This window comes from Zymoseptoria tritici, chromosome 3 (genome assembly GCF_000219625.1).
Source record: "Zymoseptoria tritici IPO323 chromosome 3, whole genome shotgun sequence".
NCBI classification, from domain to species: Eukaryota; Fungi; Ascomycota; class Dothideomycetes; order Mycosphaerellales; family Mycosphaerellaceae; genus Zymoseptoria; species Zymoseptoria tritici.
The window spans coordinates 1,067,527-1,084,860 of NC_018216.1; the positions used below are offsets into that span (position 1 = coordinate 1,067,527).

Below are 17,334 nucleotides of genomic sequence, written 5' to 3' on the forward strand. Positions count from 1 at the left end.
GGCGTAGCGGCAGGGGACTTGCTATACCGAATATAGCCCTTCTCGAGGAGCGAGTATAGTTCCTTCTAGAGGACTAAAAGCTCGTCCCGGGTTATATTGTAGAGAGGGCCCTAGGGAGGTTCGCTAGGTTTCCCGTTGCTATCGGTAGTAAGTAGGATCTCGTAGTTAAATCCGGGTCGATACAGCGGTAACTACTCTCCTTCCCGGATAAAGGTACGTATCCGGGGGCGGTAGTGTTTAGGAAGCTTCTCGACAATATCCTTACGAGTAAGGGCTTTCTTCGTACGTAACGCCTTCTCGATATCTTTAAGGGAGGCGGTAAAGATAGTAATATCTCGTTCCCGAGATAACCGAGCAAGGTATCTAAAGGCAGCTCTACTAACGGCCTTAGCCTTCGTAGAACCTATCGGCCGTATCTCGTAAGGTATCGAAAAACTATCGAGAAGGAACTCGAGACGGTTCGTCGACTCGATAACTTATATACTCTCGTAAAAGAGATAGGGCCTTCCGAGAATAAGATCCTCTTATAGGTCGGGTATAGCGTAAGCAAACGCCGTAGACTTATGCCTGCTAATATTAAGAGAGAACTTAGTAACAAAAGAGATTCCCTTCTTCTATAAGGGGGATCCTTACGCGCCGATAACCTTTCGTCTCGGAATAGGAATCTACGGGAGCCGGAGTTTCTTAGCTAACCGTTCGTTTATTAGATAATACGATTAGCTGCCGTTGTCGATAAGAGAGAATCGAAGTACGTCGTTGTTAATAATAGTAGAAGTATAGAAAAGAGATTATTCTATTTTTGTATCTCGAAAGATATTCTACTCTACTTCTGCTTATATCTAACTCTGCCTCTACGGACGACTTGTCGTAGAGGCTACTCGTTTTCCGATACCGAGTCGTTATCTTCTTCTAGAAAGACTTCCTATATCCCGCGCTCGGCCTTACTAACTGTAGCTTATATAGCGTTCGGGTTTCGGGCAGCAAGATAGGTATAGTTAGTAATAAGGTGCCCTTTTATCCCGCAACGGAGACAAAGGCCTTGTTCCCTCCGAGCCTATATTATTTCTCTTATAACCTACTTTGCTCTCTTCTTATTGCTTAACTCGACTCGGTTAGACTAAGTCGGTTCCTAATCTATTTCGTCTTTCGATTCTCGCGGCAGGGTCGCCTGTAACCCTGTCGATAGTAGGGTCGCCCGTAACCCTGTCGATAGTAGGGTCGCCTAGGGAGCGGAGGGTCTAGATATGTTCGACCGAAAACGAAGGTTTGCAAGCGATCCGCCGATAGTAAGAAGGTTTCTCGTAAAGGTTAAGTACTTGTCCGGCGGGTTTAAGGCAAACGGGAGCAATACCTTACGCATCTCTTCGTTAAGAGAGTTCTTAAGAAGGGTAATCCGAATACCTTCGAGCTTCGGGTCCGATTCCGTATCCGGCAAGAGGGTCTCGGCTATTCCCGCATTAGTAAGAACTACCTCGAATTAAGGTAGGTAGGTCGCGATAGGTTCGTTGTCGCGCTATTATATCCTCGAGAGGGTTTATAGCGCTCGTCGTTACTAGTTTATATCGCTGTAGATACTGTTTAGGTACTCGAGGAAATCGTTCGCGTTACCTTACCTAAGTCGGAGAGCGTTCTCGATAGTTGTTCTTGCTATTCTTGCCGCACTCTCTTCGAGCCTACTTATTAAGTAGAGGAATTAGTCGAAGTCCCTACCGATAGCTACTTTGTCAACAGCGAGCTTCGATAAGGTAGCAAGGTACTAGTCTTCCTATTCTAATCTTTTGCCGCTAAAGGTCTGTAGCGTCGGAAGACGCTCTTTCGGGCGTCTCGGTATATAGTCGTCGTTCGTATTTATATCCGTCGTTATTATTTTAATTATTTCTAGGGCGAGTGTAGAGCTACTCGCTTCCGGCGTCCGTTATACCGGTCGTTTTCTAGCTCGTTCGAGACGTATCTCGAGTTCGCGTCGTACTACTTCGAGTTCGCGTCGTACTATCTCGAGTTCGCGTTATACAAGCTCGTTAGCTCGATGTCGTTCGTTATATATAGCTTTAGTCTCTACGATAGCAGCGCGATATTCGTTTTGAATCCGCTCTATCTCTATAGCGAGCTACGCCTAAAGTTTAGGCGGTATTTCCGTCGAGGAATCCATTCGATAACGAGCTTTAGAAAATGTAAGGGTCTAAACCGAAGTTGCGCACAAAGGTCTAGATCCGAATATATAAAATTCTAAAGCTACTAAAAAGAAGATCTATCTAGAACAACAGAACGTCGAGTATAAGCTATATATGCGCGTAGCGTCGCTTAGCGCATACGTAGCCTTCTAGTCGGCCGAAAGGAAGCTTGTTCCCGATTCGGCCTAGTAGATTTCTGAACCGGCGTTCGTCCGTTAGGCGTTAGCCTAGGCATCGGCACAGCCGATGCAGCCTTAGGCACCAGCCTCTGACAACTTTAATAGCTACAATTTGCGCTAATAGCACCTATCTACCTCCGGCATTAATTTATAAGGCCGTAACTAGTAACATTTAGTCTTTATAGCTATAGGACTTCGAGCCGGATAACTATTATACGTTCTTTGCTTCCTTACCGAATAGCTAGACTAACTATAACCTTAGACTTTACTAGCTATAGAAGGTATTCGAGCCGTTTATAAGAGACAAGGCTAGCAAGAGAGGCTATAGATTGTTAGTTATTAACGGCTATAGCTTATACGTAAACATAGCATTCTTATAGTACTACATAAACTATCGCATCTTCGTAGCGGTCTATCTACCTTATTTAACACACCGCTTACAACCTCTTAATGTTAGTCTCTTTAGCCTATTAGCTAACCTCTATAACTCTAAGTTATTACGCTTTATTTAATAGACTAAAGGGCTGTTAGTAGTAACTAAGCATAACTTCTTCCGGCTCTTTTAGCTAGCCTATAAGAAGGCGTTTATACTAGCTAACATCGCTTCTAGCTTCCGTAAGACTAGACTATATCTACTCGATCTAGCGGTCGTTCTAAAGAAGCTTAAGGAGCCGGTAATTAAGAAGACTAAATACGTTTACTTTAGCGATAGCTCTCGGCTAGGTACTACGAACGACTTCGACTTACGGCTAAGCACTAGTAGACTAACTATAGCTAGCATAGACACCTCTGTTATCTCTAACAACTAGCGTAAGACTCGTGCCCTTATAAGGAGCGTATTAAAGAAGCCTAAGAATAAGAAGGAACATAGGGCGATTTAGAAGCTTACTAACACCTTTATCTATACGCAGACGTAGAATTAGCTACTTAAGAGCGAGTATACTAGCCTACGAGACTCCTTTAAGAATAAGTAGAAGAAACGATAACGTAGCAAGCTATTACTCTTAATCCCTTAGGATTAAGCTACATAGTTCTATTTACCGGCTAAACTACAAGCTAGTAAGGAGCTAATAGCTACTAAGGAGGCTAAGAAGGTTACTAAGAAGTAGCAGAAGGAGGCTAATGCAATTAAGAAGAAGGTAGATAAGCAACTAAGAGCTAAACAGCGGATATAAGCTAAGGTAGATAGGCAGGCTAAAGCGCTATAGAAGAAGGCTAAGAAGGCTTTATTGCTAGAGACGAAGAAGGCTAATTTATAGCTAAATACTAACCTTAGAGCCTCTACTCGCATAGCCTCGCTAGCTAAGCGCTATAGAAGGAAGGTAGTAGTAGATAAACCGGTGTTAATTGTAGTATTAAAGGTGCCCTTACTGCAGAGGAGGGGTGCATAAGTAGCTAAATCCTCTTAGCTACTAATACGCATAATATTAAGACAGAAGTTACAAGCTGCTTAGAGCTAATAGATATAATTAATGCGATAAATTTAAGCTATTAAACACCTTATTGTAACTACTAGTTGTAAGGTTATTAGCTATAGAAGTAGTGTAAGAAATGAAGCTAAACTCTCGGTGGAGCGTGCACAGCGTGGACCGTGCACAGCTTGGGCCTGTATTCTATTTGACGCTTTTCTTACACATAACAGCCAAGCCTGGGGAGCGATCCGAGGGGCCCCCTACGCGGCCTGGAATGGGGGTTTGGGAGCTTGCGACCATCCCCCAACAGCGGTGGGGTGTCGGTCGCGGACACCTCGTCGTTAGTCCAGTTAGGATAACTATGTTATTGTCGTTAGCAAAGCCGTGACCCGAGGGACGAGGGGAGCAAGGCTGCGCAGTTGCTTGGTGAGCGCGTGGAAAAAAGCGTCAAATACGAAAATCAAAAGCGTCAATTATCGGCAGGGAGAAAGCCCGTGCTGCCTGCAAGGGTCATGCTGCCTGTAGAGGACGTTGACTTTAGAGGGTCCAGATGCGCTTCCACTGACAGTGAGCGTCCAACAAGTCTCGAGGCACCAATGAATACAGTGTGTTGGCACGTATATGAGCTCCTTAATGGACGATCAACATGACATGAATTTTGTGAAAGGGCGATTTCAAGCTCGTTGCCTCTTATGGAAAGTGCAACCCAGACGTTACATTAGCGTTGAACCTTCCATTTGCTTAATCATGTTAGTAAGCACAATTTGACCGGGACATTCATCGCAGAAAACTGACGTCAACTTGGTCTTCTTTTCACTCGACAAGCAGCAGCACACCTCTCAGAGTCATGGCGCTCGTCGAATACTCCGACAGCGAAAGCGACACCGAAGTATCCGCTGCCGCGCCAAAGGCCGTGCCCGCGTCAAAACCAGCCTTTCAGAAGCTTGCGACAGCACCCGGCAAGATCAAAGTCGACCTTCCGAGCATCAGACCCGAACCAGGTCAGAAGGGAGATGGAGCGTCCGACGAGCCACCCACGAAAAGGGCACGAACAGGAGGAGGCTTCAGTGGAATCAATAGCTTCTTGCCGGCGCCCAAGCGGACCGCGCAGAACGCGCCGAAAAAGGGTGTCAGCTTGAAGACGAGTAGTGAGGCGGCGTTCAGTCGCGAGCGACCGCCGATGCCTACGTATGGAGACTCAGATACAAGTCCTATCGGCGAAAACGTGGACGTTCCTGTGCAGGGAAAGAAGGACGAGGTTGCAGCAGAGCCAAAGCTAATTGGCAAAGCTACGCGCTTTCTGCCTTTGAGTGTATCGAGCAAGAAGAAGAAGAAATCCGTACCGAAGCCCGCGCCGAAACAGGAGGGCACGTTAGAGAAGCAAACATCAGATTCGATCACATCACCAGACTCGCTCAAACAGCCAGAACTCGCGGCTCCTGCGCCAAAACCAAAGCGTTCTCTATTCTCAATGCAACCAGAGGATGAACCAGCTGTGCCCGCGACGTTCACTTCCACCACATACGAACCACTGATCACCCAAGAACAAGAAGACCTCGAAACTTCAAACCTCGCCGAACAACCCACCCAACCTCCACTACAACAACTTCCCACACCCTCCCTCGAAGCTGTAGCCTCAGACCTGAATCTCACTCCCGCCCAACGCCGTCAACTCTTCGGCCGTGGCGGCAAAGATGTCAACATCACACACTTCAACATGGACTCCGAATATGCGTCCAACGAACAGATGCGTCAAGCCGGCGAGGTAGTGGAACATCGCGCTATCAAAACGATTGCGCCAGGGAAACATAGTCTGCAGCAGTTGGTGAACAATGCGCGGACGCAGAAGGATGCTATGGAGGATAAGTGGGCGGAGGGAAAAAAGAATCGTGGAGAGGGAGCAAGTAAATATGGGTGGGGTTGAGAGAGTGGGCTCGACCATTCGCAAGTGACAGGGCATTCGTCGCGCGTGCGTTGTGAAGTGCTCACATACACAAGGGGTTGCGGTTGTACCACACCATTCAAGCATGTGTCACAGTGCGAACAGAGAATCACCAATGATCGCGGCTTTGAGGGCATCAGCAACCGCTTTGTTGCCTTTTCCGCCGCCATCACTGCAGAGTCATCAAGCCTGGACGCTGGTTCGAGCTGTCCACTGGCACAGAGCATCTGACAGCATACCCAGTTTCTTTTGCGACTCACTTACGATCTGGCGATGAATCAACGATCAATCCATGCACCAATTTCTAGACCTGGCAGCCCATTGTTTTCTTGGCTCCTGCTCTTACTGGGATCGATGGAACAAGAGTACAAGACGTCTGCGATGCTTTCGAAGGTGTTGGACGATCGATAGACAGTCGTTTGTCTATCCGGTTCGCGGGGTCACGTTGACCGATCGCTGATACATGTCCGGGAGCGCGGAACAGGGAATAAAAACCAGGATGTCAACACTTCGTATCGTACAGCGGGATGACCCGGTCGAACGATCGAGTACGAAGCCATTCCGCTAAATATAAGAAGTGTGTGCGCATCGCAGGGAATACCTCCCGCCATGACCCGGTCGAACGATCGAGTACGAAGCCGTGATGCTAAATAAGAAGTAAGAACCCTGTTGAATACTCAAGGTACATCTGGGGATATTTGGCTACAAAATGGGCGCTACACTCCGCATGTCTCTGAGAAGCAAGCTAGACTTCAAGTTGTTTTAACACTCCAACAATCGAGCGTTCATTCACGATCCCATCAAGAATCGACCATCACTCCCGCCCAACATGCACTTCAAGGTCGCCTCCCTCCTCGCCGTCGCCGCATCGGCCCTCACTTGCGCCTCCACCACCAACGCCTGGCACATCGAAAAGTTCACCCCCATCTGCACTACACCGTTCGCACCCTGCTCCTACAGCTTCGGCGTCACCAGCGCCGGCAGTTCCGACCTGCCCGCGTTCCGCGCGCAGTGCTCCGACCGAAGTCGATCTGTCTACGATCCGACATTCCTCGCGTGCAAGATTACGTCCTCGGGCAAGGACGTCGAGGCAGTAAAGGCCTTTGTCCTCTTTGAGGAGCCGGACAAGAACGATAGAGAAGGCTTGATTTGGCTTTGGGTCGATTTGACCTTCAAGGATGGGTAAGTGCTGGCTTGCTTGCTTGCTTCGAGATCTGTTTTTGTGTCGTTCGATATGAGGACGATGGCTGACGATGGGTATCCGAATAGAAGCGGCAAAGCTCAGACCTGGCACGCAGACAAGAAAGGAGCTTTTTTCAAGATTACGAACGGGCCTAAAGACTTCAACTTGGGCCCTGTGGCCGGGAAGGGCAATCCACCAACCTATGCGTGATTGTTTGCCATGAACGAATGGATGGCGTACTTGCTTGATTTGATGGATCAGAGGGCGGCATGCCATTGCTGCTAGTTGTGATGGACCATTGTTCTGGTGGATCGTTGATCTGGTGGACAAGACTTCTGGTGAATTGCCGTTCTTGGTGGACGGTCGTTCTGATAGATCATCATTGTGGTGGACCAAACGTTGTGGTGGATTGTCAATCGTTCATTATACCATACCTTGCCTCGTCCAAACAGGCATTGCCTCTGACCAACTAATAATCCGCTCTCCTCTTCTCGGGCTTGTTCTGTCACATCGGAATGACTTGTCACTTTGCCAGACAGTGAACTCTCCTCTGCACAAAAGAGCGCAGGTTGCGGTATGGCCATGTGTTAGTCTCGATGTAGTTTGATGATGAGGGACTTGGTTTAGTCTTCACACAGGACAGCGCCGACCATGCCAGCAGCCCACGTGGAGAAGCCGAGCGTGTGGAGACTGAGCGACTCTACCTCCTCGGAAGTCCATTTTTACTCCTCCTCCTTCGCTCCGCCCAACGTCATGGTCGACTTCTCCAACACAACTGCGCCTGGTGCGCCTCACGACCGACAACACACTTCCTATCCGTCTGAGCAATGAAGCATACCGGTGTTCCATTCAGTATCGCTCGGTCCCTGAACACTCTCATCAACGAGTGCCGCATCGCCCAACGCCGAGAGTTCCACGATTACTTCGTTACCCACCTGCCATCCACGTCGTTGGCACCGGATAAGTTACATCCGTCGCACCACAAGCTACCACGAGCCGATTCGCAACCGCACGATGGATCCGCGAGTCGGAGTTCTCAAGTCACCGCCGCCCGCGACACCACGGTCGTTCGGATCCCCTTGAAAAGCGCAAAGCATCACTTCGGAGCTGGAGTCAGCAGAGGAAGTCGGCCATACAATGAGGACACATATCAGGCAGGATGTATAGAAATCCCGGCGTTTGCGAAAAAGCAGCCGGTCAGTATCAGTCACCGGAAGCTCATGGACGAGAATGTGGGATCGACGCGACAGACGGGAGATCCTCAGGTGTTCTACTTTGGTGTATTTGACGGCCATGGCGGGAGTGAGTGCTCTGAATTCCTGAGAGAACGACTGCATGGTTATATTGAGGAGTCAGCCTTGCTATTTGGCATGGAGAGCACATTACAGGAGAGCGGAGGCGGCTATGACACGTCCGGTGGCATCATGGGAGAAATGGACCCAGAGGACTTGCAGAAGAGTTTAGTGAGCTCGTGGAAAGAGACTGTGGGAGGCTACTTTAAACGCTTTCGGCCGGAGTACTTTCCTGCATTGGCAAGAGACGACGCAGCGCAAGCGCATGACCCCAATTCTATCGAGACTGTGCTCACGTATGCCTTTCTAAAGGCCGACCTCGACTTCACAACGGCTCAAGCAACGAAGCATACCAAAGATGTCAACGAGCAGGCACAACAAGCTCAACGATCATCGATCGACGATCCAGTACTGTCCGACCGGCCACTGAACGACAACGACATCCTCTCCAACCCAGACCGGCCCGCATCTCAAAATCTGCGGACACGGCCTGCATCCCGAGGTTCATCACCGGATCTCAACGCACCGATCGGCGGCAACACACGCTTTAAGGGAGGTTCGACCGCATCGATTGTGCTCGTCTCGACTCCATCTCCAACACCATTTTGGAACCCCAGCAGTCCTAGCACAATAATCGCTGCTCACGTTGGCGACACGCGGATCCTGCTATGTCAGACGAAAGATGGCGCGGCTATCCCGTTGACCTCCAATCACCACCCTTCTCTACCTACAGAAGCGACCCGATTGCGAAGATATGCTACCTCGTTCGTCACCGATAGTTTCGGCGAGGAGCGAGTTCTCGGCTTGGCCAACACCCGAGCTTTCGGCGATGTCGGGAGCAAACGCATTGGAGTCTCGGCGGAACCACAGATCACTACCATCCAGCTGCCCCCCGCAGGATACGCCTTCATGGTTCTCGTCTCAGATGGAGTCTCAGGACATCTCGAAGACCAGGAGATTGTAGATATCGTCAAGGAGGCTAGGACACCGGTGGAGGCGTCACAGAAATTGGTCAGCTTTGCGGTCGAGACGGCTGGTGAAGCTGACAATGCGACGGCATTGGTAGTGAGGTTGGGAGGATGGGAACGTAGGAATGAGGGTGGAGGAGGCAGCTTAGGCACGAAGGAACAACGGGACTTCAGGATGAGGGATGCTTTTGACCCTAGATCTCGTCGGCAGTAAATGATTACTCGATCTCCTGAGCTGGATGGAGCAAATCCAGAGCCAGGGCTGATTCCAGTACATATCCCGTGAGTTCAAAGCGGCAGTATTCATACTGCGCCCCACCTGGCGCTCGAGCTCTTGCTAAACTCTTTGTTGAATGCCCTTCCAATAACCATCCGTCTGATCTCCGACGTACCAGCTCCGATTTCATACAGCTTCGCATCTCTCATAATTCGTCCAGCCTCCATCTCATTCATATACCCCATTCCGCCGAGACATTGAATCGCATCCATACCACATTCCGTCGCTCGCTCCGCAGCGTACAAGATCGCACCAGCGCAGTCCACGGTCCGAATGTCAGGATGCTCATAACTTTGGTCGATGAAGCGGGCGATGGAGTATGTGAAAGCTGCACTGGCGCGGTACTTGGTGTACATGTCTGCGATCTTGCCTTGGATGAATTGATTGTGTGCTAGGGGGATTCCGAATTGCTTGCGCTCGTGAACGTATGGGAGAGTGCAGTCCAGTGCGGCTTTCATGAGACCGAGAGGTCCCGCGGAGAGCACCAGTCGTTCGAGATCGAGGCCTTCCATGAGTACCTTGACTCCGCCATTTAGTGGACCGAGCATGTCCGATTCGGGAACGAAGACGTTATCGAACAGCAGCTCTCCAGTGTTGGATCCTCTCATGCCGAGCTTGTCCAGCTTGCGAGCGACGCTGAAGCCAGGCGATGATGTATCCACGATGAATGCAGTGATGCCTTTGCTTCCCGCCTCAGGGTCCGTCTTCGCATACACAATAACCACATGTGCATCAGGACCGTTGGTGATCCACATTTTGCCTCCGTTGAGCTGATATCCACCATCAACCTTCTTAGCCGTCGTCTTCATGCTGACGACATCACTGCCCGCAGTATGTTCTGACATAGCTAGCGATCCAATCTTCTGTCCAGCAATCAATCCCGGTAGCCACTTCTTCTTCTGCTTCGCATTGCCGTGCAGTTGGAACTGGTTGACACAGAGCTGCGAATGTGCGGCGTACGACAATCCAATGCTACCAGAAGCTCGACTTAGCTCCTCGAGTACAATGCAATGTGCTTGATATCCCATCGCCACACCACCGTACTCCGTGTCCGCTGTGATGCCCAATAACCCCGCGTCGCCCATCTTCTCCCATAGGTGCATGGGAAACTCGTTCTTCTGATCGGTCTCTTGAGCCAGGTCCCATGGAATTTCTCGGCGGACGAAGTCTACGACGCTTTCTCGCAGATCGGATAAGTCGTCGTCGGTAGGGAGTTCAAAGCCTTTGGGATGTTTCGAGGGTTTCTCGAATTGTTTGGCATGGGCGACATGTCGTTGGAATGAGGTTGAGAGGAGTGGCTTTGCTGTTCTTTGTATCGTTGATCGAGAAGCTTTGGACAGGACTGTCCTGACGGGTGATCTTAAAGACATTGTTGCAAGGTTAACGGAAGTGTAAGAAGAGGGAAGAGATCGAGAGACAGGACAGAAAACATGAGGAGGCCATGTGCCACGGTCCTCGGGTCGATCGAATAGTGGAGTATCTCGAAGGGTACCTGGTCAAAATCTGGGGAACCCGCGGATCCGAGATGCATCTTGATCAAAGTCCGAGGATAGCCGCGCTCACCACGTCGGGTCAAGGGATCTTCATTCAGCGACCAAGCTGACCAGCTGCTCGATTGTTTGAATGAGTTTTTCTGATGCTTTGTCGTTGATCATATCAAGCGAATGTGCGAGGCGGCGTGAAAGGAGACAAAATGGCTTCATTACTGCCTTCGCGTGCCTTTGCGCGGGCACTCCACCACATCCCGCGTAGAAGAATCACAGCTCCAACCCAATGCCGACTGCAACGACGGACCGCCGCGACATACTCGAGCCCTCAACAAGCCGCGCAATTATCGATCATACAAACAACGGTGGATACTCAAAGCAATGGCTACAAGGAGAATGCGGCAGCAATGGCCGAATACACGGCTAGACTTGCGGAGCTACACGCAACGGCAGCAAAAGGAGGTTCAGAAAAGTCAAGAAAGAAGCACGTGAAACGAGGGAAGATGTTGGTCAGAGATCGAATTACAGCCTTGATCGATCCGGGCACGAGCTTCCTCGAGCTAAGTGCTTTGGCTGCTCACGATATGTATCCTGGCGAGGACGTTCCTGCTGCCGGCATTGTGTCTGGCATTGGCACCGTCGAGGGCGTGCAGTGTGTGATCCTCGCGAACGACAGCACGTAAGTTGAAGTGCATCGTCCTACCAGCATGTCGTAGGCTGACTGTAAATAGTGTCAAAGGAGGCTCATACTACCCGATGACGATTAAGAAGCATCTCCGAGCACAAGAAATTGCACAGCAGAACCGCTTGCCTTGCATATATCTGGTCGATTCTGGCGGTGCCAACTTGCCAAATCAAGCGGACGTGTTCCCCGATAGGGACCACTTCGGTCGCATGTTCTTCAACCAGGCTAATATGAGTGCTATGGGCATCCCTCAGATCAGTGTGGTGATGGGATCATGCACAGCTGGAGGAGCCTATATTCCCAGCATGAGCGATGAGAGCATCATCGTTGCTGAGCAGGGCACGATCTTCCTCGCAGGTCCACCACTTGTGAAGGCTGCAACGGGTGAGGAGGTTACTGCCGAAGAGCTCGGTGGTGGCAAGCTTCACTCCGAAGTATCCGGCGTGACGGACTACCTCGCAGTAGACGATGCGCACGCACTGGTCCTCGCACGCCGAAGTATATCCAACCTCAATTACCCGACCACACCAAACCCGTCTAGAAAGCAGGCCTGGAAAGAGCCGCTCTACGACATCGAGGAGCTCGGCGGGATTGTCGGCACAAATCTCAAACAGAGCATAAACATGCACGATGTGATCGCCCGCATTGTCGATGGCTCGGAGTTTTCGGAATTCAAGCCCAGCTATGGCACGTCTCTCTTGACCGGCTTTGCCACAATCCACGGCCACCCCGTTGGCATCATTGCGAACAACGGCATTCTGTTCAGCGAAAGCAGTCTGAAGGGTGCTCACTTTATCCAGCTCTGCTGCCAACGCAATATTCCTCTCATCTTCTTGCAGAACATTTCTGGTTTCATGGTCGGTCAGGACGCTGAGAAGGGAGGTATTGCGAAGAACGGGGCCAAACTGGTCACCGCGGTGGCATGTGCCAGCGTTCCCAAGTTCACCGTCTTGGTGGGAAGCTCAGCCGGTGCTGGAAATTACGGCATGTGTGGTCGCGCGTATAGCCCGAGGTTCTTATGGAGCTGGCCTTCAGCAAAGACAAGTGTCATGGGTGCAGAGCAGTTGACGAATGTCATGGCTGCTGTAGGTAAGAAGGTTGATCCGGAGTTGAAGGCGAGGATTGAGCGAGAGAGCGAGGTTACTTTTGGGACAGCACGGCTGTGGGATGATGGTGTAATTCCACCTTCACATACGAGGCGTGTCTTGGGCATGGGTTTGGACGCTGCCATGACGGGCAGTGTGGAGACAAAGGAGACAAGGTTTGGTGTGTTCAGGATGTGAGCGGGCACGTCTGCTATATACCACGGAAAACTATCCTTCCGTGCTCCATAAGGTATCTATCGTGCCGTCCACTTCTGGGAATGGTTGGACTTCCAGATAGCATCGACCGGAGTCGGGTGGTCATTTGAGCTTCGTGTATGACCAAAGAGCCGTCTATTCTGCACATTGAGCTACAATGCATAGTGTCCAAGACGTCGTACCTAGCTTCCCATGACCGAATGACATATTCATATTGATATTGCAAATGTTCTCTGCACATGACTCCTGAAAGTGATCTGCCACAAGGGACTCGAATTCGGGCACTGCACCACCCCACAAATCATCCCCCACGTCCACCTTGCTTCGAAACCAAGCGCCTGTCACCAACATGTGAAATCATCCCTTACCTGCCAGCTGGTCTGGCATCACGATAACAATGTCTCTCCTTATGAATGAGGAGTTCTCGATCTATCAGCTACGTCTGGGCTATCTCAACCAGATCCACGACGGCGTTGGCGAGCGATTGATCAATCTGAACCCCGCTGTGCTGAACAACCCAGCATTTCGCACCGCGGGCTGGGTTCCTGACACGGCTGCGATCAAGCGATGCTATTCTCCACCGATACCCACCGGGACCTCCGACTTCAGCAATGAGTATTTCCACCGCCCACAGCGAAGACCCACGGCTGGGCAATTTGAGGATGAAGATGGTAGAGGCATGGTCACGGGCCAGGGCAGTGAGGATACCTTGGGACCGACAGGTCTGCGGAATGAGAGGAAACGTGAAAGGAGACGGCGGAAAGAGCAAGTAGAGGAGGACGACAGCTCGGATCTGAGCGACGACAGTGATGAAGATGAGAAAGGTCCAGCGCAGAGCATCAAGTTCAGCAAGATGCCTGTCCGACATCGAGCACACTCTTCTCCCCCACGGGAGCCGGGCCCTCTGGTAGATGATGGTCCAGCTTTGCTCATTACCAGTCCGTCTCGGCCGCCGGAATCTACCTTGCAGCGACTGCGTAGTGGGAGCGCCGGTGCCGTGGAAGCGGTGAAACAGCGAGCGAGGAGAGACACGGCAACGAGCTCCGACATGTCAAGTGACAACGATGTCGCGCCATCTACCTTCAAGAGAAAGCTTCCCGGCAGGCCCGGGAAGGGTCCAAGCATGTTGGCTGTCGAGGATGACATTATGGAGGAAGAAGATAACGGCAACAATTACCTGGAAGACGACGACGACATCGGCGAGGCGTCAGACTTGAGCGACGAATTCGAAGGCACAGCCGACTCGCCATCGATGTTGGGAATACAAGGCGCAAATAGCGGTATCTCGACATCGTCATTACGTCGACCGGAAATGCCACCTGCCATAACGCCAGCCAACAATTCACCGAGAAAACAGCAAAAGGAACTGCTACCAAAGCTTCCCAAGCTACCTCCTGGTCAAAGACCTATGAGTATGGCTCAGCCAACGTCGATGATCAGCATGATGTTGAAGGGAAGTCCATCTGCAGCGGACGACAAGCCCTTCCAGCGGTTTGCAGTACTGTCTGGCAAAGATGAAACGAATCCCTTGTGGATCAAAATTTACGCCCCGTTTTCGGAGACGCCCACCAAGCCTGTCGAAGTACCATTGAAACGGACCAAAGATGATCGTCCAATCACTGTCTCGGAGCTTATTGGTCTGGCACTGTGGAGGTATGTCGAGGAAGACTTTAAGCCGCCACTGCAAGCCGATGAAGGTAACATCAACCACTGGACATTGCGTATTGTCGAAGACGAAGAGATCGATTTCGACTTTCCAGCTCTTGCACGCACTCGACCAGTCGTGGACTTCACCTCGAACAACAACAGGCCGCCACAACGACGAGCAAGGGACAAGCCTTGGGATGAATTCGGACTGGTCAAGGCAACACCCGAGCAGTTCAAGGAGAACGAGCAGCTGACACCTCAGCTTGGAGAAGCGTCTAGGCCTGCTAAGACTGCGGTACCCGTAAATTCGGCTAATACTCAAAGTGAATCCGCGCCACGAATGCCTCCTGCGCCGTTAAGAAGAGGGACATCAGATGGACAACAAGCACCGGTCGCGCCTAGTTTCAATCCTGCTCGCAACCCGATCACAGGTCCCTCATTCGCACCGAGTGCATTGAAGAAAGATGCGTCCACCCGGCTTGACCTTCCGCAACGTGAAGCCAGACAGGGCGCCTCGAAGACTGGCGCCCCTCGGACTGTCATTGTTCATCATACAGACCTGCAGACCTTTGCTATCCGTTCGGAACGGTTCGAAACGACGACAGACAGCTATATTGCCGAAATCTTCGAGTCGACATGCACCCGTCTGGGGCTCGAACGAGCGCTTTACGTGCTCAAAGTTCACGGTACTCAGACCGTGGCACCACCCGACCGCACCATCGAAGCTCTTGGGGATCGTCTTCAGCTTGATCTCGTCCAACGTCGCTTCCCAGGTACGGGCATGGGTCTCTCCGGCTCACCCGGCAGCTCATCGCCTAACGCACCCCTCGAACTCACGCCTGCCAACGCCACTCCGTCTCACGCCCGCAAAAAGGGCATGAAAGGGCTGATGTACCCCTTGACCGCGCAACAACAACGATCCAACAACGTCGACCTCCAACAAACCTCCTCCCACATCCTTGGCATCGGCCAAGAAGGCAAACGCTACAATGTCCTCCGCAAACAACCACTCAGCTTCGCCGCCACTCACCCGCGAACCTTGATCATCACACCAGAGTACATCACCGTCATGCCCGCAGCTCCTGGATCGCTGGCGGCACCGACGGGTAAAGTGACGAACGTACCCATGAGTTCGGTAATCGGCGCGAAAGTGAGTCGGAAGCATCCGAAAATGGTGAGGATACTGGTGTTTCGCGAGAAGGAGACGAAAAGGTATGATTTCGAAGCGGCGACGAGGGAGGAAGCGGAGGAGATCGTGGCGGACGTGAGGAAAGGAATGGAGGTGTTTGGACTCGGAATAGGAGAGTGAGGATGGTGTGCAGGATGAAGATATACCCCGGACTTTGACGGTAGTGTTGAATGATTGTGATGTTTGTATTGTTGTATCGAGCATATTGATAACCTCGTCATAGATGTTGACGCTACGATATTGGACATCACCTGCTACGATACTGGATCTGCTACAATACCGGACCCGCTACGATACTGTTGTCCATACCTATTCGGCAAAGATGTGTTATCTGCACGCTTGCTAGGCGTCCAGATAGCTTCCCCGTACCTCTAAAGGTGCGCTTATCTTGCGAGCCTACTACAGCTCCTGTACGACTATTTGGCTGGTTTGCTACGCTATCTTGGCCGGTGTGTTGAATTATCTGCACGCGCACCTGTAAGACTGTTTGGCTGGTCTGCCAGGACACCTGAATGCCTATATGTCTATCCTGCTACTTTATCGGCACCTGGACCTTTACGCCTATTTTGCTGGTCCGCTTGAATATTCAACACGCCTATTTGGCCTTCTTGCTGAGGTGCATGTACGACTGACATGGCCGTACTGCCAGGTCAGCTGCACGGCTATAGAGCCACCCAGCTAATGTAACTGCACGACTATTTGGCTGGTTTGACAACTTATCTACACGCCTATGTGGTCGTCATGTTAAGGCACCTCTACGACAATCTCAAAGACTACCCTTGTGATCGAGGTCGTGCGAGATCGAGGGCTCGCGAAACGCAACTGAGTTGCAATGAACACGATGAATTGCATTGCTATATCGAGCATATCGACTCTTCTCCGAACCTCAGGTCCGATGCTCACTGGAGCTTCAATCCGGTCTGTAAACGACTAAACTCCTGTTCATCATGCATGAGAACAAACCATCGCAACGCCTCGCAAGCAAAAATCATAGAGTCCCATCATTATGGCATAGCAAACAGCCCACTCGGGGTTCAATGTCCACCAACGCGGAACTGGCTGCCGAGGCCAAAGACAGTCGGTGTAAAGTCCTGTTTCGACTGATCTATAGTGGATGAGATTAGCCTCAAGGATCGGGAATGGACGACTGTATGAGAGATCATCTACCTTTTGACTTGGACGAGGCGGGAGAGCTGTCAATGCCGGAGGGCAGTCTCATGCTCGACTTGAAGGCGGCTTTCATGGTGGAGAAGCGGCTGGATGTTGATGTGGTCGAGGAGCCGGAGGAGGAAAGAGATTGGGTTCTGGTTGTGGAAGACATTGTCGGTGTTGGCTGAAGCGTTGCTGATTGAGATATGGTTGTTGTTGGCTGAGATATTGTTGATTGAGATGTTGTTGATCGAGTTGGAGCGTATGTGTATTGGAGATGCTTGATTTTGTTGCTGGTCTTGTTGCGATTATTCAATCAAACGGACGGATGACCAGCATCCTTATATATCTCTACCTCGACCATATCGTCGGAGCTCGACCTTGCTATGTCCCTCAAGGCAGCAAAATTCCCGACGACGACATTGACGTACAGCTGAGACGTGCATATCGTG

At 51.0% G+C, this 17,334-nt stretch overlaps 4 protein-coding genes across 4 annotated transcripts; all 4 read left to right on the forward strand.

The window, feature by feature from the left end:
- Window positions 1–4,609: 4,609 nt before the first annotated feature.
- On the forward strand, window positions 4,610–5,686 carry MYCGRDRAFT_91519 (uncharacterized protein; the record flags this gene model as incomplete). The annotated part of the gene is made up of 1 exon (XM_003853679.1): window positions 4,610–5,686. The coding sequence occupies one exon, from the start codon at window positions 4,610–4,612 to the stop codon at window positions 5,684–5,686; it is 1,077 nt and encodes a 358-aa protein (XP_003853727.1).
- Window positions 5,687–7,638: 1,952 nt separating this feature from the next.
- Window positions 7,639–9,361, forward strand: MgPP2C2 (MgPP2C2, protein phosphatase 2C protein 2; the record flags this gene model as incomplete). The annotated part of the gene is made up of 1 exon (XM_003853680.1): window positions 7,639–9,361. One exon carries the CDS (start codon window positions 7,715–7,717, stop codon window positions 9,359–9,361), a length of 1,647 nt encoding a protein of 548 aa, XP_003853728.1.
- MYCGRDRAFT_99460 (uncharacterized protein) lies at window positions 9,319–13,036 on the forward strand (the record flags this gene model as incomplete). The annotated part of the gene is made up of 3 exons (XM_003853681.1): window positions 9,319–9,914; window positions 11,188–11,590; window positions 11,643–13,036. The coding sequence occupies 3 exons, from the start codon at window positions 9,881–9,883 to the stop codon at window positions 12,877–12,879; spliced, it is 1,674 nt and encodes a 557-aa protein (XP_003853729.1).
- A 217-nt stretch (window positions 13,037–13,253) lies between these two features.
- Window positions 13,254–15,853, forward strand: MYCGRDRAFT_69542 (uncharacterized protein; the record flags this gene model as incomplete). Its single annotated transcript, XM_003853682.1, has 2 exons — window positions 13,254–14,190; window positions 14,248–15,853. The coding sequence occupies 2 exons, from the start codon at window positions 13,295–13,297 to the stop codon at window positions 15,851–15,853; spliced, it is 2,502 nt and encodes an 833-aa protein (XP_003853730.1).
- Window positions 15,854–17,334: the final 1,481 nt, after the last annotated feature.